The sequence below is a fragment of the Nycticebus coucang genome, chromosome 16 (assembly GCF_027406575.1).
Source record: "Nycticebus coucang isolate mNycCou1 chromosome 16, mNycCou1.pri, whole genome shotgun sequence".
Lineage (NCBI taxonomy): Eukaryota > Metazoa > Chordata > Mammalia > Primates > Lorisidae > Nycticebus > Nycticebus coucang.
This window is the reverse complement of record NC_069795.1, coordinates 23,132,230-23,154,052: the sequence shown is the minus strand read 5'-3', so window position 1 is coordinate 23,154,052 and position 21,823 is coordinate 23,132,230. Positions and strand designations below refer to the sequence as shown.

Genomic DNA, 21,823 nt, shown 5'->3' with positions numbered 1-21,823 from the left:
TTTAAAAGCCATGAAGGCCGTGTTAACCAGTTTGATGAAAATATTAAAAGCCATGAAGGCTATGTTAATCAGTTTGATGAAAATATTTCAAATTGTATATAAAACCAGCACATTGAGCCCCATGACTGCATTAATGTACATAACTATGATTTAATAAAAATAAATAAAAAATATGAGCTCTGACTTTACCACTCCACAATCTATGCATGTAACAAAATCTCACCTGTACTTTACAAATTTATTTTAAGAAAGTATAAAGAGAAGGTTCATAGGTTGTATACAAATACTATGCCATTTTATATAAGGGACTGGGACATTCTGGATTTTGGTATCCAAGGAACCAGTATTCCTGGAACCAGTCCCCCATGGATACCAAGAGAAGTCTGTAATTAATAAAACTAACCAGAAAAGAGGTAAGGTCAGTAATTTTAAATGTCTATCTCTTTATTTCATTTTTGACATCATGAATATGATATTTTTTAAAAGTCAGTTTCAAAGTAGAATATAATAATAAGGTTCATTATAAAATATTTTAGAAATGGAGAAAATCATAATTATGAAAATGCAACAAAGCATCAGTTTTGTTGAGCTTAATGTTTTCTCACTGATTTTGTACATACTGTCCAGGAAAGGCAACATTTCTTTGATTCAACTGCTAACTCTTGTCATAGTAGGGCTCACAAGGAGGGAATTTAAAATGGCTATGAATACCTCTCCCTTGAGCTTTTTTAAATCAAAATAATGAGGCAATTTGATCCTCACTATCCTGTAATCTGATAGTATCAAATAAAGCTCTTCATGTTTTTCTCAGGTAGTTTTGATTTTTAAAACTCAGTATCCAGGGCAGCGCCTGTGGCTCAAGGAGTAGGGCGCTGGTCCCATATGCCGGAGGTGGTGGGTTCAAACCTAGCCCCGGCCAAAAAAAAAAAAAAAAAAAAACAAAAAAAAAAACTCAGTATCCAGCAGATGATTGTAATTATGGCACTGCTGCATTGCAGTCGCAAATCAGGAACTAACATATGGAAAATTCCCAAGAATTTGTTACTAAACAAGTAGATAAGGAAATATTGTATTGACAAAATTTTGTAGTAAGGCAGAAATAACAAGTATGCTGATACTCAAGAATGGAGACAACATAACTGCATTTATTTTTAAAATATATCACTATACATATTTAGTTTATTGTAATCAGTGAATATGACTTTTGCAAAACGAAATTATAAAATGAATGAGATTTTTTTAAGTATTGTATGCTTTATATTTGTTAAATTTCTTTTTTTATTTTGAGTCCAAAACACCCTATTATTATTACTTTATCCTGGCCACCCTTATAAATGGGAAATGAAAAAGTATTACAATCAACAATGACTATTAATGAAAATTATGAGGTGTTAGATCATATTACAGCATTTGAGGCAGTAGAGAAGAGCAAAAGAAACAAAATTAAAACAAAGGAGCATAGAATTCAGATTGTGATTTCAATTGATGCCTGATGTGACCGTCAGAAAGTAGGTCAAATGATCTGAATCATGATGAGAGTGGTATTCTTTATAATTAATATATCTTAATGCATATGGAGAGTCTATGTAATAATTAAATACTTTAATGGTTATAATATATTCTTTACTTCATGATATTGTAAGCCATTAATTATAAGAAAAATTGTCAAAGATATAAATTGCTAAATAAGAATACTTGCTTTCTTATCAAAGAACTGTTCCTAAAATTAACTGATAAAATTCATTCACATAAATACCTAACTATGGAGAGAATTTCTAATAAAGAGTTCATTTTCATTGTAATTCTAAAACAGACTAAAAATCTTCATTATTATAATAAAGATAGTAATAGTTTTCTTGCAATTGCATGTGTAAATATGGGGTAAAGCAATGCATTTTGAATAAAATGTCATTTTTCATAATTGCAAGGGAAAGAAAACAGGCTACAGAAAAGTCAAGTGACAATGTACTTAAAATGCAGAGTTAATATCCGAAAAAATTCCATTATATGTAATGCTAGTAATTATTATTTTAATTTAGAGACAGTATGCCAGATCATGTTTCTTATATATAAATTCATAAAGGCAGGAACCTGATTTGTTGTGTTTAGTAAGTGACATACCAGTTCTTATCCCCGCCATCAGCAGGGATAAGGCAGCACCAAAGCTGAGCTGAATACTGTTGCAGATATAATTAATCATAACCATGCTGATGAATGCCTGTTTAGTTATGTAGTTTAGAATGAGTAAAAAAATTATTCGTATAATTAATTTTAGGAATATTACTTTATAATATTCAATTTAAAAACAAGAAAGTGTGTGGTGAGTCAAAATGTATGCTGTACTTTGAAATTTAGCTTCTATGGTGGATGTTAATTATTTGTTTATTGCAAACAGTGCATTCTGGTACCAGTTTCAATATGTCCAAAAAGTGCAGTATATGCAGTTTTCACAATGTAATTAGTTAGAAATTGGGGATGCTTAATTTCAAAATTGAATAGTTCATGAAAATATATTTTCATCCTCTCTATGGCTTACAGTTTCTCTTCATAAACTGTTCTATAGTTGCTTGAAGAAATTAAGTGTAGTTAATCAGAAAGAACATTATGGTTTGACACCTAATTTGAAAGCACTGTCTTGTAGCAGTGATTGATTGGTTATGGTATTGCCCAGACCAATAGGCAATCCGAAGAGAGAAATGAGAACCCAAATAGGAAATCCATTTGTGCTCAAAGTACATCTCACTGTAGATGTAAATCAGGATGGTATTGTCTGTCTTTTTGTGAAACGTATTTCATAAAAGTATACAAGTTGGCTAAAAGGTGCAGTTCATTAGACCATAAATAGTACTAGAGCATTATAACAAATTGATCTAAGTTATACATTGGAAGGCTGATCAGTGATCTTAAAGTTATTTTACTATGAAACCAAGCCAGTTCTATTAATCTCAAAGTATAGAGGTGAGCTATCAACTGCCACAGCTTAACATAAACATAAAATGGGAAAAGAAAGAAAAAAAGAAAGAAAGAAAGAAAGAAAGAAAGAAAGAAAGAAAGAAAGAAAGAAAGAAAGAAAGAAAGAAAGAAAGAAAGAAAGAAAGAAAGAAAGAAAGAAAGAAAATGAATCTGCAATGATGTGAAGATGTTTTGATCTCTATTCTATGTCCATCTCTTCTTCAGTGCCGCCAGCAATCACAATGCCTCAGAAATCCTTTAATGCCACAGCAGAACGAGGAGAAGAGATGACCTTTTCCTGCAGGGCCTCGGGCTCCCCTGAACCCACCATCTCCTGGCATAGGTAGGCTATGTACTCACATCCCTGCGGAATGTCCACGATAAGGATTATGGAATAATATTTGGTATCTTCATAAATTTACCAAGTGGGTAACATTGTAGTTTTGCTGAAACATTCATGGTCCCGTTCTGTTCAGTGACGGTGGTGATTACCATCGAAATCAACACTGTGATCTGGCCCTAACTGACTGAGTCAAAGACTGTACCCATTTGTGTATAAGGGCTTGTTTCTGGCCAAAAATGGGCCCAGAGCCTTGTGTTTGAGTCAAATATTTTATTGTTACCACAAAAAAGTGTCTTGAAATGCACATCCTACTGTTGCTGTCACCACTGTTAAATGCATAAAAAAATCATAATCAATTAGAATAAAACTGTATATTCTGTTTGTGTGCTATATGACAGAGAAAAACAACATAGGGTTAAAATTTTATGAATTTACAGTTTCTTTTCATAAAATTCTCTATACTTACTTGAAATTAAGTGTGGTTAATTAGAATCAATACTAGGTCAACACTATGACATATATATGTCATTTTAAAAATAATTGACTTCATCAAATGAGTAAAATGTGTATTCTAAATATTCTTTCATGGTTTACTATATATTTTCTAGAATCTGTACTATTTAATGTCAATCAATTATATGTTAAATATTCCATTCTTTTAGGTTGTGGCTTCAAGTTCTTAGAACTAGACAGTCTTGTAAATGTACATTAGTAATGGAGCTTACTAGATAAGGTTTAGTTGCAAACATTTGTACGATCACTTCTTTACTTTATAAAACATAGTTTATGAGAATAATCCTGAGAAAGGAGTTAGTAACATGCATTCATATGTGTAAAAGTGTTCATAGCAATTATAAATTTAAAAAATAATAATAATTTTAAGGAGAATAATTAAAATCCAAATGAATCTTTCGTCGTTTTATCTCTAAGCACTTACTGATATTTTCTTCCACTTGCCCCCCTTTGTTCATCCTATATATTTTTAATCATTTTAATCATAGCAGGTAACAATAATTCTTTTCAGACAGTAGTTTTAGATGATGGGATTACACAATAAATATTAATGTATACTGCCCAGACAATCATAGTATATCTCAGGGACTATTGGTTGATGAGAGTGAATCCTTACTAGTCAATGTTAGATCCAATTGCCTAACAGAAAAGTGATTGCAATTGCCTCACAGAAAAGTGCTTGCAGAGGAGCTTATAGAGTGAACAGCTATTATTGTACAATTTTATTCTGATAATTTTATGGGACTTCTTTTTTATTTTTCTTTGAACAAGTTTTAATCAACAGGTAAGGAAACTGAAGCACAATAATAGAAATCAGTGGGACATCAAACAATGAAAATGAATGTGAGATACTCATGTACCACTTTTTTCTTCTCAGTATATATTTTTATTTTTTTTTATTAAATCATAGCTGTGTACATTAATGTGATCATGGGGCACCATACACTAGTTTCATAGACTGTTTGACACATTTTCATCACACTGGTTAACATAGCCTTCCTGGCATTTTCTTAGTTATTGTGCTAAGACATTTACATTCCACATTTACTAAGTTTTACATATACCCTTGTAAGATGCACCGCAAGTGTAATCCCACCAATCCCCTTCCCTCTGCCTACCTCTCCCCTCCCTCCCCTCCCTTTCCCCTTTCCCCCTATTCTTAGGTTGTAACTGGGTTATAGCTTTCATGTGAAAGCCATAAATTAGTTTCATAGTAGGGCTGAGTACATTGGATACTTTTTCTTCCATTCTTGAGATACTTTACTAAGAAGAATATGTTCCAGCTCCATCCACGTAAACATGAAAGAGGTAAAGTCTCCATCTTTATTTAAGGCTGCATAATATTCCATGGTGTACATATACCACAATTTATCAATCCATTCGTCATGTACCACTTTGACGTAGAGTGGGATAAACCTTCTAAGTTTCAAGCCCAGGCCTGTCTTGCCTAATGTAACTGATGATTCCACAAACCCATCATGGGATAAGACATGATGGGAAAGTACTGGTGGATAAACGTTGACTTGAAGTTATTATGTTGAGCCACTTTTGAAGGAATATTATAATATGCAAGTTCTGTAAAAAGGGGTTAAGATAGAAATGAGCATATTTTATATGTTAAAATAATATTTACTTGTACTCAGTCATTTATGAGAAATATATATCATATATATGTATATATATATGAAAACTATGTGTTTGTTAAGATTCAGAACACACACCCTTGGTAAACATGATTCTGAGAATTAAGAGTTCGCTATGTATTAGATACCTGCTATTAGCCTTCATCACAGATATTCCAAGTTTGGCAGTGACTTCAGTCTTCCCACGCATAAGCTGATGTTAAGTTCCACAGATTTGTCATTAGTCCTATCTTCTAGGTGCATGTTCTTTTGGTGTTATCTACACCACCCAACCTTCCAATTACCAACTTATCAATTGCTTTTACCCAGATACCGAGACTCTCTTGCAGATGCAAATGGGGAATGTTGGAAAAGGGGCTTGGTTTTTCAGAGAATCTTTGTTTCTGCTTAGTTCTTTTATTTTTCTTAAAGTATGAAGGGATGATGGGATTACACATTAAATAGTGCAACAGTTTTTAATTATGATTAATAAAAATATTATATAAAATCATATTCACCGACTAATATAATAAGAAAATTAAATCTACTGTTATGTTTTCTGTCCATATCTTCATATGGCATTAGTCTTATGTCTTGGGCAGGATAAAGTTATAATTTACTTAAAACCTAAATAATTGCTGGATATATAGCCTCTGGATATAAAATATATTTGGGGTAAAGGGAGGGTATAGTTGTGAGATTAACAGAGATAAAATTATGGTTATAGGAAATTTTTGATCTATTTATTATAGATATTTATTCGATTTTTTCTTATGTTTAATCAAAAATATCCTATAAATGATTTCATATTCACAGGCTAATATAACAAGAAAATTCAGTCTGCTGATAGAATATTTTTATCTCCATATCCTCATATGGCATTAGTCTTATCTCTTGGGTAGGATAAAATCATAATTTACTTAAAACCTAAATAATTGCTGCATATATACCCTCTGGATATAAAATATATGTTGGGGTAATGGGAAAGTGTGGGCACGAGATTAATAGAGATAAAATTAGAGTTAGAGGAAATTTTTTTATTTATTTGTTATAAATATATTTGTAAAAAAAATATTTTTTTTTTTAGTATTGGAGAATGTAGAGTAATGGCTCTGAGACACAAGTCCAGACCAGCTGTTGCATAGAATTAATGTATCCATGTGAGATGAGGAATTTCAGTTGCATCGGTCAGAGTGGCCTCATGTAACAAAATACCACATATCTGGTGACTAAAACAATAGCATTTATTTTCTCCTGGTTGGGGAGACTACATATCCCAAATCAAAGTGCCCCAGGACTGGCTTCTGGTGAGGCCATCCTTCCTGGCTTGCAGATGATCACCTTTTCATTGGTCCTCACATGGCATTTTCTCTGTGTGCAAGCACACAAGGAGAAAGATCTGTGTTGTCCCTTCTTCTCTTTTGAGAACACCTGTCTTGTCCAAGTTAGCCCTTACACTGATGCCTTAATTTAGTCTTAATTACCTCTTTAAGGGCCATTTCTTGAAATACAGTCACGTGGCTTTAAGACTTCAACGTATGAATTTGGTTGGCAAGAAACATAATTTAGTTCATAATGACAGTAAAAAAGATAACTAAGGGCCGACATTAAGATATTTTCACAATGAGAATCAAGAACACTTAGTGACATGTAAATCAAAATGGGAGGAAGGCAGGGACTCTAAAAAGTTCTTGCCTTCATTTACATTCATACACTTGTGTATTTATTGGAAATACAATATGATTTTTGTTGTTATCCGTTGATTTGTAAATTGCATTGACTTTCAAACGTTAAAACACCTTTTCATTCCTGTTGAAAATTTATGTTATCATGATATACAGTCAAGCCCTGTGTTATGACATTGCAGTCAGTGACAGTCCACGCCTAGGATAGTGGCTGCATAGATTACAATGGACCTGGAAAATATCCTGTCAACTTGTGATGTGTTAGTCATCCTAACATCATAGCAGGGCATATTACTCACCAGTGGGTGATTATGCTGGTGTAAATAAACTTACTATGTCACCGGTCATATTAAAATATAGCACATACTTTGACATACAGGACTTAGTATCTTGTAAATGACTATATTAACTATACTATAGTTTTTAATCTTTGTTTTAGAGTGATTCCTTATTAACAGTAAAATACCCTTAAGCAGGTTCTTGAGGAGATATTCCAGGAAAAAGGCATTGTTATCACAACTCCTTGGGTGTTATTGCCCCTGAAACCTTGCAGTAGGACCAGATGTGGTGGGAGCAGACAGTGATATTGATTCTGCTCACCTTGTATAGGCCTAGGCTAACGTGTGTGTTTGTGTTTTAGTTTTAACAAAAAAGTTTTAAAAAGTAGCGAAAAAACTAAAAATAAACAAACTCAGAACGTATATGAGGAAAAACTTTTATAGCTGTAACATGTTTGTGTTTTAAGCTAAATACATGTATTATTACAAAAGAGTCAAAAAGTGTAATGAATTTAAAGTTTGTTAAGTAAAAGTATTAGAGTAAGCTAAGATTAATTTGTTCTGAAAAAAATTGTATAAAGTCAGTGTAGCGTAAGATTACAGTTCTTATAAAGTCTAGAGGATTAGTGTACAGTAGTATCCTAGGCTTACATTCACACAACACTCTTTCACTGACTCACCCAGAACAACTTCTAGTCCTGAAAGATCTATTTATGGTAAGTGCCTGTACAGTGTTCTATTATTTTTATACCACTTTTTGAATGTATTTTTCTATAATTAAATATGCAAATACTTTGCATTGTATTACATTGCCTTCATTATTCAGGACAGTGGCATGCTATACAGATTTATAGCCTAGGAGCAATAGACCTAGGTGTGTAGTAGGCTGTACCCCCTAAGTTTGTGAAAGTTCACTCTGTAATGTTCACACAACTTTGAAATCATTTTTGCAATATCGAAGTTGGCTGCCTGTTTCCTAAAATGTTAAGGTTTTAGGCTACTGCCTGCATCCTCAGTTCCTTTGGAGCTCCAGGCTGGAGAATGACCAGATATCCCAAAGTAAGGCAGATGTGAAACAAAATTTGTTGAGAAAGAAAACGATAGGCTTACAATGTAAGAAGGTTTACAAAGCAAGATATGTTTGCTATAGATAGCAAGTGGGACTCCTTGTGGCAAAAAAAGTTCAAAGAGGTAAAGAGATGTGGGATATAGCCAGCAGTTCTATTTTATCATTTCTGGATCAGGCCTGCCTGGTTATTCAGAGGGCACCTGAGAAGCAGTCTCACTGCACATGCAGACATCCCATGAGCCCCCTCTGAGAATCCACTTGGGGTGAGTGGGGGAATCAGATCACAATATAGATGCAGACTAATGACATGGTAATTCTAGGTCACCTTCAAAACTTTATTGTGCCTATGTAGCTTGGCCCCTTGGCTAGAGATTTTCTTCTTCCTTTTGCAGTTGGCATACTAAATTCTGTTTGGTAGATTGGTAGGGAGTTCCCCTTTCTCCAGGTGTGAGTAGTCACTCCAGATACGGTTAAGGTGTGGGGGCCCTGCCCTTGTCTTTTTTCCCTAGAAGAGCCAGATTTCTAGCTACCTAACTAACAACAATGCATTTCTTAAAATATATACCCATCTGTAAACAATGCATGACTGTATTATCATTTTTATGCCTTGCTGGATTCAATATACTAATAATTTATTAAGAATTGTGTTCATGGTTATTAGAGATACTGTACTATCATTTCCGAGTTCTCAACTTGTTAGGGGTCAGGGAGATACTATTGTTATAGCATAAGTAAGGAAGAGTTTCTTCCTATCTCTTTACTGGTAAAATTTTTATATAATGTTTATTATTTCCTACTTAAACATTTGGAAAAATTCCTATGTTTGTTATATTCTCTTTATGTAGAGATTCATTTGTTTTGTAAATGTAAGGATATTCGGATAATCCTTTTACTAAGCTGTCAGCACAGCTTAGTAAAGAATATAACCAGGTGTGTTATATTCTCTTTATGTAGAGATTCATTTGTTTTGTAAAGGTAAGGATATTCGGATAATCCTTTTACTAAGCTGTCAGCACAGCTTTTTGCAATTCCAGCAATTCGTTCATTTCTTTAAAAATGTAATTACTGTCATAAAGTCATTCATAATTTTCCTTTCTGTATATAAATTTGTATATTATGTATAGTGTTCTTCCCTATTTCATACTGATAACATCATAGCTGATTATTTGTACCACTATTGTTATCCTGATTGGTCTAGATGTAAGTTTGTAACCATAATGCTATCAATAAATTAGCTTTTGGTTTGGTTTATTTTCGTTTTTTGCATTTTTTTTTTTTTCTTTTTGAAACAGCCTTAGTATGTTGCCATTGGTACAGGGCCGTGGCGTCACAGTTCACAGCTACCTCAAACTCTTGGACTTAAGCGATTCTCATGTCTCAGCCTCTCAAGTAGCTAGAACTACAGACACTCATCACAATGCCCAGCTATTTTTTTTGTTGCAGTTGCCATTGTTATTTAGCTGACCTGGGCTGGATTCGAATTCGCTAGCCTGGGTATATATGGCCAGTGCCCTACCCACTGAGCTATGGGTGCCACCTTTTTTTTGCATTTCTTTTTATTTTTTATTTTATTTATTTTTTAGTCTTTTTTCCCTCAGTATATTTAAGAGTAGATTTTTTATTTTTTATCGACTCAGGTTAATTGAGGGTGCAAAGAATTAGGTTACAATGTTTACATTTGTTAGGTAAAGTCCCTCTTATAATTGTGTCTTGCCCCCAAAAGATGTGCCATACACCCTAACATTGTGCCCATTAAGTGGGAGCCAACCATCCCCGTCCCTCACCTCTTCTCCCTCCCCCCTGTTCTCCATTTTGTGTTCATTTGAGTTTTTCTCTTATTTTATTGATTTCTAATTTTATGTTTATTATTTTTCTGTCATCTCAGTGTTTAATTTTTTTCTTATTTTTAGTTGCTTAACATAGACACTTGTTGGGTGGCGCCTGTGGCTCAAAGGGGTAGGACGACGTCGGTCCCATATGCCAGAGGTGGTGGGTTCAACCCAGCCCTGGCCAAAAACCACACACACACACATACACACAAAAAAAAGAAATTAAAAAAAAAGATAGACATATATCATTAACTTTAATCATTTCATATTTTCTAATGTAAGCGTGCTTTCCTCTGTAAACACTGCTTTAATTACCCCCTCTTAATTTTTATCTGTCATGTTACCATTGTCATTGAGGTCAAATATTTCCTAAAATGTCCTTGCTATTTGATATTGGTTCCTTAAAAAATACATGACTTTGTTCCTAAGTATTTGGTATATTTCGTAAATATTTTCACCATTGATTCCTAACTAAATTTCATACTTATCAGGAAAATGTACTTTTTAGAGATATTAATATAGTTAATCTTATTGAGCCTTATTTTTTAATTTGTATTAGTAAATGTTCTATGTACATTTGTAAGTTTGAAATAGTGGAAAGCTGTATTCCGCTATTAATGGGTGTGAAAATCTCTTAAATATTAAATGAATCGATTTGCTTGATGGTGTTGTTCAAATCTTCTTTATCCTTTTTTCATTTCTATTATTTTTCTGCTTTATTTATAAATGCATCTATTTCAGTGTTCACTTGCTTTGTTTTATCTTTTTTGAAGCTTTATTATTGTAGGCATAAACATTTATCTGCATGAGATCTGTAAATAAAAATTATTTATAGTGATAAGGAAAACAATACTAGACCAAACTTTGTTTTAGTCTTCTTTCCGCTTTTCTGTTTGCTCCGTCTTTAAGTTGCTCATATTTTTACTGTAATGTCTAATCTGTTCTTAATCCCTCCGGAGTGTTCTTTGTCCATAATCTTGAGGAAGGTCTTTATATGCCCTCCTTTCATCTTTTTCATTTTCATGTTTTACTTTCTTCAATATATTGCAATATATTTTTACTAGTGGTTTTAACAAATAGGTCCACTAATACGGTATTTCTATCATTACCATATAATTTTATTTGGTTTCCTCCTTTTTTATGGATCACATTTTTTGCTTATTGGCTGTATTGATAATTTTTGTTTGGATGCCTGGCAGTGATAATTTTATGCTTTGGGGAGCTGCATATGTTAGCATTCTTTCACTTTGTTTTAAAGATGCAGCTGAGTTATGTAGAAAAAGTTTTTTCATCTTGATACTTCCCTTTAGGTTCTTTTAGGTGGATATAGAACAAACTTCAACCTAGGGTTAATGTGTCTGCATTACCAAGGCAATGTTCTTCTAAGGACATAATTAAAAAGCCCCATGTTTCGGAGGTCTTTTCACTCTGGGTAATTGAGATACAAATTCCTCTTGGGGCTATGTAAGTGTTGGTGGCTATTGTACTTGATCTTTTCTAATGATTTTTTTGCAGCTTGAGAAAGCCCTACTGACAGGCACTCAGTCATCAATATTCAGTGAAAGATGCACGGGGGCCCTCTGCACACATCTGCAGCACTCGTATTTCTGGAGCTCTCTTTTCTCACACTTTCTTTTCTTTTATTTTTTTTATTTTTGTTACTAAATCATAGCTGTGTACATTGATATGATCATGGGGCACCATTCACTAGCTTCACGGATCGTTTGCCAAGTTTCACATATACCCTTGTAAGATGCACCGCTAGTGTAATCCCACCAATCCCCTTCCCTCCACCCACCTCCCCCCTCCCTCCCCTCCCTTTCCCCCTTCTCCCTATTCTTAGTTTGTGACTGGGTTATAGCTTTCATGTGAAAACCCTAAAAGTTTCATAGTAGGGCTGAGTACATTGGGTACTTTTTCTTCCATTCTTGAGATATTTTACTAAGAAGAATATGTTTCAGCTCCATCCATGTAAACATGAAAGAGGTAAAGTCTCCATCTTTCTTTAAGGCTGCATAATATTCCATGGTGTACATGTACCACAATTTATTAATCCATTCGTGGATCGATGGGCACTTGGGCTTCTTCCATGACTTAGCAATTATGAATTGAGCTGCAATAAACATTCTGGTACAAATATCTTTGTTATGATGTGCTTTTTGGTCTTCTGGGTATATGCCCAGTAGAGGGATTACAGGATTGAATGGCAGATCTTTTTAGGTCTCTAAGTGTTCTCCATATCTCTTTCCAAAAGGAATGTATTAATTTGCATTCCCACCAGCAGTGCAAAAGTGTTCCCTTTTCTCCACATCCACGCCAACATCTCTGGTCTTGGGATTTTGTGATATAGGCTAGTCTGACTGCAGTTAGATGGTATCTCAAAGTAGTTTTGATTTGCATTTCTCTGATGATTAAAGATGATGAGCATTTTTTTCATATGTCTGAAGGCCGCGCGCCTGTCTTCAGAGAAGTTTCAAATCCCTTGCCCAGCCTGCGATGGGATCCCTTGTTCTATTCTTGCTAATGCGTTTGAGTTCTCTGTGGATTCTGGTTATTAAACCTTTGTCAGAGACATAACCTGCAAATATCTTCTCCCATTCTGAGGGCTGTTTTCTTGCTTTACTTTCTGTATTCTTGGCTGTGCAGAAGCTTTTTAGTTTGATCAAGTCCCAGTAGTGTATTTTTGAAGCTGCTTCAATTGCCCGGGGGGTCCTCCTCATAAATACTCGCCCAGCCCGATTTCTTCAGGGGTTTTCCCTGCACTCTCCTCTAGTATTTTTATAGTTTCATGTCTTAAGTTTAAATCTTTGATCCAGTGAGAGTCTATCTTAGTTAATGGTGAAAGGTGTGGGTTCACTTTCAGTCTTCTACCGGTTGCCAGCCAGTTCACCCAGCACCATTTGTTAAATAGGGAATCTTATAGACCGATATTACTAATGAATATAGATGCAAAAATATTCAACAAGATCCTAACAAACAGAATCCAGCAACACATCAAACAAATTATACATCATGACCAAGTCGGTTTTATCCCAGGATCTCAAGGCTGGTTCAATATACGTAAATCTATAAATGTAATCCAGCACATAAACAAATTAAAAAACAAAGACCATATGATTCTCTCAATTGATGCAGAAAAAGCTTTTGATAATATCCAGCATCCTTTCATGATCAGAACACTTAAGAAAATCGGTATAGAAGGGACATTTCTTAAACTGATAGAGACCATCTACAGCAAACCCACAGCCAATATCATATTGAATGGAGTTACATTGGAATCATTTCCACTCAGATCAGGAACCAGACAAGGCTGCCCATTGTCTCCATTGCTTTTTAACATGGTAATGGAAGTTTTAGCCACTGCAATTAGGGAAGAAAAGGCGATCAAGGGTATCCATATAGGGTCAGAAGAGATCAAACTTTCGCTCTTCTCGGATGATATGATAGTATATCTGGAAAACACTAGGGACTCTACTACAAAACTCTTAGAAGTGATCAAGGAATACAGCAGCATCTCAGGTTACAAAATCAACATTCATAAATCGGTAGCCTTTATATATACCAACAACAGTCAAGTTGAAAAAACAGTTAAGGACTCTATCCCATTCACAGTAGTGCCAAAAAAGATGAAATATTTGGGAATTTATCTAACAAAGGACGTGAAAGATCTCTATAAAGAGAACTATGAAACTCTAAGAAAAGAAATAGCTGAAAATATTAACAAATGGAAAAACATACCATGCTCATGGCTGGGAAGAATCAACATTGTTAAAATGTCTATACTACCCAAAGCAATATATAATTTCAATGCAATCCCTTTTGAATCTCCACTGTCATACTTTAAAGATCTTTAAAAAACAATACTTTGTTTTATATGGAATCAGAAAAAACCTCAAGTAGCCAAGACATTATTCAGAAATAAAAACAAAGCAGGAGGAATTACGCTACCAGACCTCAGACTATACTACAAATCGATAGTGATCAAAACAGCACAGTATTGGCACAAAAACAGAGAAGTAGATTTCTGGAACAGAATAGAGAACCAAGAGATGAATCCAGCTACTTACTGTTATTTAATCTTTGAGAAGCCAATTCTCACACTTTCTAACCGCAAATCCTAGCCAGTTGGACTATTCCAACTGTGAACGCTGTCTTTCCACCCACATACGTTGCCTGTGTCTGTTCAGGTTCTCCTTTTCCCAGCTTTAGCTGACTCTTCAGGCAATAAACTTTGGTGGCCCTTGGGGGTCATGTACTACCTGTTGAAAATGGCATTAAAAACTGCCATTGTAAGTATGTAGATGGTGTTTTCATCATTGAAAATAAGAGGGTAAATATGATTACAGTTTTTTCATTGTTGTCAAAAATGAAATTATTCTTAATTCTTTATTGTTTCCATTAATTTTATGACTCTGACTCCGATTTTCTTGTACTTGGAATAGAGGCACTTAAAGAAGTGGTTTGATTTTTTAAAGATAACCTTGAAGGAATGTATCAAATCCGTTGGGAGTGCGTTTTCAGACCTTGATGGGACATTAAAATGGGCTGTAACTAACAGTAGGAGCACGTTCTATCTAACACAATTGTTGGGAATGGGATATGAAGAATATCATCTTATTTATTATGTTTAGTGATATTTTTAAGTGAGAACATATTGTTTTTATAGTGTTTTCCCCTAAATCTCTTCTCGATGTACCTATCTCCCTCAAAAGCCAAATCAACTTTTTTATTTTCCAATGAAAATTCTCAGACTGTAAGTTGTCTTCCATTCTTTATTCTCCTACTATAACAGACCATACCTCAAAAAAATTATAAGCTCCTTAATGGAATTCATATAAACCTCTATAATGCCAACCTGACTATGAATTCTTCATGCGGAGTGACAACTGACTTGCTTTACATCAAAACTTTAGCATGACCTTTCATATGAAGTAGGGTGATAAACCTCTTTATTAGAAAGAACAACAGAGCTTAATTAATCTGCTGCTAATATTGCTTTGTGAGCCCGAGCTCCTTCGTTTGTGAATTGAAAAGTGAAGATAGACATAAATTTTCGTGATCTGATATGTGAATGAGGCTAGAGGAAGGAAATGCAAGCCTACAGGCTAATTGTATTTAATAAGGGAAATAACATGGGGGAAGTGTTTGATACATCATAATCTGCTAAAACTTCTAGTGTACTATTCCTATTGTTATTATTAAGAAGCAAATACTGAGTTTCATTGAAAGATTGAGAAGTATATTGTATCATTAACTGTGATAAAAGCCCTATCTTTACACTAAATTCTAGACACAAGGCAGAAGTGTCATTTTTATAATTGTTGAAAGATTGGAATGGGAAGAAGATGATATGTACATGAAGTATAAGTATATATGTATTGTTATTATTTTATAAACACCAACTTCCTAATCCATCACTCTTCTTAATAAGTATTTGCACACATCATGATACACTAGTAAAAGTGTTTTCCCCTTTAAGAAAAAAAAAGAGATGTCATGAGAAATTGGAAGAAAAATGCTATTGCGACAGAAAAATAAGGATTATAATAGTATATACGCTGTTTTTTTCTGGAAAATGGAACCACAATTAACTAGATAAATGTTTAGTGTAGCAGACAAATCTCTGTAATTCTGAGAAAGATTTTTAATAATATTCATGGGGATTTCTTTTCTTTAAATTTAAACTTGTTTGGATAAGTATATCTCCACAACTGAGAAAGAAACAGATCCTCAAAATTTTACATCAGTGAGTCTTAAGAATCAATTCAGTCACCCAGGTTACCACTATAAGAAAAATAAAGGAAAAGATAAAAGGAGAAAGTGGAAATAGGAGAATAAAATCAAAGTGAAGTATAGGCACATTATATTTCACAAATATGAAGGAGAACTATAGAGATAATTCATATTTTAATATTTTTAAAATACTTCTGTGGATCATAGTAAAAATGATTGAAAGGGATTGTTTTAAAGGACTGTGAAGACTTCTACAATTGGAGCAGAATGCCCATCCAGAAAGAACTTGGAAATTGTTATAATTATTTGTATCTAAGAGGAAACATAAAAATGATTTTTTTCTCTTCATTAACGAGTTAGGTTATCACATACAGCACAGCATAATTTCTCAAATTATTTGTGTTTTTACGTAATTCTCTCCTCTTATACTTTCATTAAGACACGTACATGTAATAGAAATATATAATATATTTATATTGTATTTATTTTAAACCTCTTTAGGGGAAATTTCCAGAGAAATTATTTTAAATTTGTCTCAGGAGGCTAGTTAATAAAATATTTTTTAATAGGTATTGGCTCACCAACATTTAAAGTGTGGGTGGAATTAAAAATCAACAAAGAAAATGAGTTGTTCTAATCATGCAGGTAAAAATTGGACTGATGAGCTTTTCTTTTTCTTTGACTGTCAAGATTGCAACATAACTCAAATGTTATTTTTGTATTAAAGTTAGAACAATTTTCAGGGATAATTTTAATATTTAGGCATTAATGATCTCCTAAAAATATACTTTTTGTTTGAACACAGCCCTTTTCTGTCAATGACAGTAGCCATGAAATAGTTGATACCTAGAGATCAAAGGTCTTATTTGCAAAGACGAACCTCTTTTTTTCTTTTTTTAGGAAGGGCAAGCTCATTGAAGAAAATGAGAAGTACATATTGAAAGGAAGCAATACGGAACTTACTGTCAGGAACATAGTCAATAGTGATGGAGGTCCTTACGTCTGCAAGGCCACCAATAAGGCAGGAGAAGATGAAAAGCAGGCCTTCCTCCAAGTCTTCGGTAAGTATAGCCCAATGGTTACAGCTGTGATGCCGGGAGGAAAATCTGAGTCAAATTCTACTGTCATTTGTGCAAACTCTTTAAACTACTCATCATTAAACCTCAGTTTCTTCTTTTCTATAATATATGTTGAATTGTTAGCTCCAGATAGAATTATTTTAAGAATTACATAAAATTACACATGCAAATTTTTGTAAGGTACTTGCTGAGTCATAAGAGAAGCTGGGAGAAAATTCACTTAAATTATACCTAGTGGTATTTGTCATGTGTTTTATATAGCTGTTGATCTTCATAAATCTTTAAATGACAAATTTTTGCTATTAGTTTTGCTTTCAATATACTTGAAAAGAGTAGATCTATAAGGCTATAATTTTGAAACATTGACCTTTAGCTATAATTATTCTCTTTTTTAAAAATAAAATAAAAATATTGTCCATATTTCCTAAGAGCCACATTGCCTTTTTTTAAGAACTTATCTATCACATAAAACTATTATTTGAAAAAATATATATTTATTTAGCTTTCATTTATGTTTGCAAGAAGAAAGAAAATCGTGCTGGTGGTACTTATGATATGATTTTTCTCTTTAAACAGAATAACACTAAAAAGCATGTACTAGTAACATTATAGTATATGCACACATTGTCAAATACACTAATTTTTACTATCTTTAAAAATGTCATTATTAAGGTGGTGCCTATAGCTCAAGCAGCTAAGGCACCAGCCACATACACCAGAGCTGGTGGGTTCGAATCAGACCTGGGGCCTGCCAAACAATGACAACTACAACCAAAAAATAGTAGGGCGTTGTGGCGGGTGCCTGTAGTCCCAGCTACTCAGGAGGCTGAGGCAAGAGAATCACTTAAGCCCAGGAGATGGAGGTTGCTGTGAGCTGTGACGCCATGGCTCTTTACCCAGCATGATAGCTTGAGGCTCTGTCTTCAAAAAAAAAAAAAAAAAAGTCATTATCAAAGTGGTTTCACAACAAAAAGAAGGAAACAGAAGAAGGGAAAACTATGTGAAAGTCAGAAGGATGATGGTTTCAGCTCACAGGTGCCGAGGTACTCCTTACTCTGGCCACAAGATGAATGGTGATATCTTCATGGGTACGCTTTCTATCATCCCTCGGAAGCATTTTTAGAACCAAAAAATAAACAGATATATCAAAATGTATTAAAGTGAAAAAATTAAATTTGAATAATAAGATGTTCTAAGAAAAGAGTGAAACTGGATAAATCAAGTAGTTTTGGGTAAAGAGGACTGTGACACATTATCGTGGGTATCATGGTGTCAGAAAGTCAATCTGAAGGGTAATGTTTCGGTGATCTTTCCACAAAACTATTTAATGCTAAAAAGCAGGTCAAGCTAAGAGCCTGAAGAAGATAGCTGGTGTAGAGGGAAGAATGAACTATTAAATATTATGAAAAAGCCCCTAACATGTCTCAGTAGTATTTCTCTGAAACCTACAACACCAAGCAAATATGACTCAGTATAAAAATAAATTAATTAATTTAAAATGGTAGTGTCAGAGATAATTCCAAAGGATGGATGTTCACAATCTATCTTAGTGAGCTTACCTGAAATACCGTTAACTTATTTTTTTACCAGGGTGGCCATAATTGAGAACAAGGAGATAAAAGCTTCTCCTATTTTCATCCTTTCAATAAGAAAGTAATCCATGAAATATCACACGTCATGTCACTATTGTAATCACTTGTTTGTGGTAACACATTTTGAACAAATTTTTGTTGCTTTGGACACAAAATCATGTGCATACAGTGAGAATATAATGGGGTCCATTAAAGACAAGGGAATAAGCAGTGAATTGCTAAAATGTTTTTCAGATATCAGAATAGAAATGTTATTTTCTAAGATTAAGGACTTATTCATATTCCCTCATTAATATTATTAAAAGATTTTAAAAAATGGTTATACGAAAATAATGTGCTATATTTTATCTATTTTATGTCCAAAAAAGAAAAAAATTGAGAAATGAAGATGACAGAGTTCATAAAACAAAGTTCTGTGGTATGTAATTTTATGCAAGGACTTTTTAATATTAAGGTCATTTGCATTTGTGGACCTAATGTTTTTCCTTTTATAAAAATGATAATTGCAAAGAAAGAATTACAACAATGTCAGATATATAAGTAAGTAAACTGCAATCACAATAAGAAACTGGAATAATATAGGTAAATGACATTTATGTATTTACTTTGTAAATATTTTCAAATTTTCATATGATTATGTTTACTACATATTCGATATCCATCATCATTTTCCCTCTTTGATGAAATCCTTATTATAGTTCTAGAGATAATTGTGAAATAAATAAACACCATATACGTATACTATATATAATATATATGTGTGTGCATGTGTATGTGTATACACAGGGTGTCCACAAAATTCATGGCCAGTTTAAAACATGCATAAATATGTAGTTTTAATAGAAGACATTTTTAATTTGAAAGCTTTAAAAATGGAAATAATTTGTAAGACAGCTTTCAAATTGGTAAACTTTTGGAAAGAACTGTATTTTGTATGTTGGTTCCTAAGCCACTTCAAAATTTTATAATGCTAAATGAACATTATTTTTCTAATTTTTTTCATGTTTCTCATGATGTTTGCAACTTTCTTAGTACTTCTATAAAGCAAAGCATGGCACTGTCATTACTACAAAGTTAATAATCCCCTCTGTACTAAAGTAAGCTTAAGTGGCCACCATGCTTTTCTGTCTGAATAGTAATATTTTTCTCCAATACCGGTTGAGTAATGTATACATTCTTTACAGTACAGCCTCATATAATACAGCTTAAAAATGAAACTACCTATGAGAACGGTCAAGTCACACTTATATGTGACGCAGAAGGGGAGCCTGTTCCAGAAATCACTTGGAAAAGAGCTGTGGATGGCACCACATTTTCTGAAGGTGATAAGGTAACATCATCTCAACATGTAGTAATTTTCAATGCGTACTACCACTGTAATTGCCAGTGTTTTGAATATTATTTGATTTCTGATAGTCTCCAATTTACTGAGTTACTTTTAGAAATCACATAAATGATTTAATTGTAAAAAGGTAGCCTTATCTACCACAGTCAGTCTAGAACTTCAGGGAAGAAAAATGTCAGTGTGAAATAGTTAAATATGTTGCTCATTAAGTCACAAAATCTTAGGCTGGTGGTATTTTTCTCAAAGTTGCTTACATGGACTGTGAATTACATATTGAGTCTTGAAAATATGTTATTACAATTTTAACCTGTATACCTGCTGTGAAGGTGTCTGACTTTTCTTTTTTTTTTTTTTGAGTGAACAGCTATTTTAATAACATTTAGGCAACATTTTCATTATCAAAATGTGATACTTTTGAAAACTTTAATATGATTTAATAAAAAAATAAAAAATAGAAAATAATAAAATTTATGAAATATTGGGCTTTATAAATACAGTGACAAAAAAAACTTAAAAAAATGACTTTTCACTGGAACAGATTACCTAGAAATCAGTTAAACATTACGATATGTTTCAGTGCCCTTCATGAATTCTTATTATTGTTATTTTTCACAACTATTCATATAAAAATTGAAATAAAAGTGAAAATGTTGGTAAAGTAAGACATGAACTGGCATTTTCACATTAGTTAAGGTTATAAAATTGGGCTACTATGTAACTTTTCTCTACAAGGGAAGTGTTAAAAAGGAACCTTGTTTAAACTTTTTTTCATTAATTTAAATTGATTTCTGCAATAAGTCTGATTTCTACAATATACGTTCACATCAATGTACTTCGACTTACTAACATGGACAGTAAATATAAATTGAAATAATTATATCTATAAATACGCTTTCTATCGTCCGATTCACTGTGTTATATTTAATAACAGGTTAATGCCATAAATTGACAAAAAGCCATCTCTCTGATCCATTTATTACTTATATTTTGAAAGAATATATTCTCATATATTTCATCCTTTTTGCCCCATTTTCTCTTCATTATGGCATTTTGAACAAAATATGTCTTTTCTTGTAATAATTGTGCTATTTTAATACACTTATATATTCAAGTTGAAAATAGTATTTCTAAAATGCAAATGATAGTCATAGTCTTTTGTCAGCTTGCAGAAGTGTTACAGTTTGCTTTAATATTTTCTTCACAGAAAATCATTGGTATTGATTACTATGGTAGAGTTGCCAAAGCTGAAAAGAATTAAATTTCTATAAAACTTTTAAAATGCAGTTGGATATTTAAAACTATTCGAGATTGTTTCTATAGTTGAATTGAGCACATTTATTTGAATTAGATCATTCAATGTATTAATTTTCATGACCTTAGTGCTTATATTTCTAAGTCTTTTCTGTCTAATTATTGTTCCCTCTACTGTAAAATTTCTGAAAGTTCTCTTCTCTAAGAAAGCTTTTACATTCTTTTTAATAGATATGTGCTAAGAATGAGAGGTCAATTGTACTCAGGTATTTTATCAGTACAATTATGTCAAGTAACCAGAAGACCATTGTATTTAATTTTATGATCTATGCCTTACATCACTCCAACCACACACAGAAATTTCACTACCTGCAAAAAATAACCTTTCAGTTTATGTTTGCTAAGGACTATCCCCATTAAAGAAAATATCTTTAAAATTTTTTTCAGATGGTTTAATAATCACAAAGCAATTATAGAAGCCCAAATATTCTTTCTAAACCACTTTTATCCAATGGATAAAGAAATTAAGGCT

The 21,823-nt window shown here is 33.1% G+C and overlaps 1 protein-coding gene across 2 annotated transcripts in view; it reads left to right on the top strand.

The window, feature by feature from the left end:
- NCAM2 (neural cell adhesion molecule 2) overlaps window positions 1–21,823 on the top strand; it is a 488,008-nt gene that overhangs the window by 300,940 nt on the left and 165,245 nt on the right. For both annotated transcript variants that reach the window (XM_053565686.1, XM_053565687.1), the window contains exons 6-8: window positions 3,178–3,295; window positions 16,925–17,085; window positions 19,880–20,025. In XM_053565686.1, the coding sequence (XP_053421661.1) occupies window positions 3,178–3,295; window positions 16,925–17,085; window positions 19,880–20,025 (425 nt within the window). The remainder of the gene's footprint in view (window positions 1–3,177; window positions 3,296–16,924; window positions 17,086–19,879; window positions 20,026–21,823) is intronic.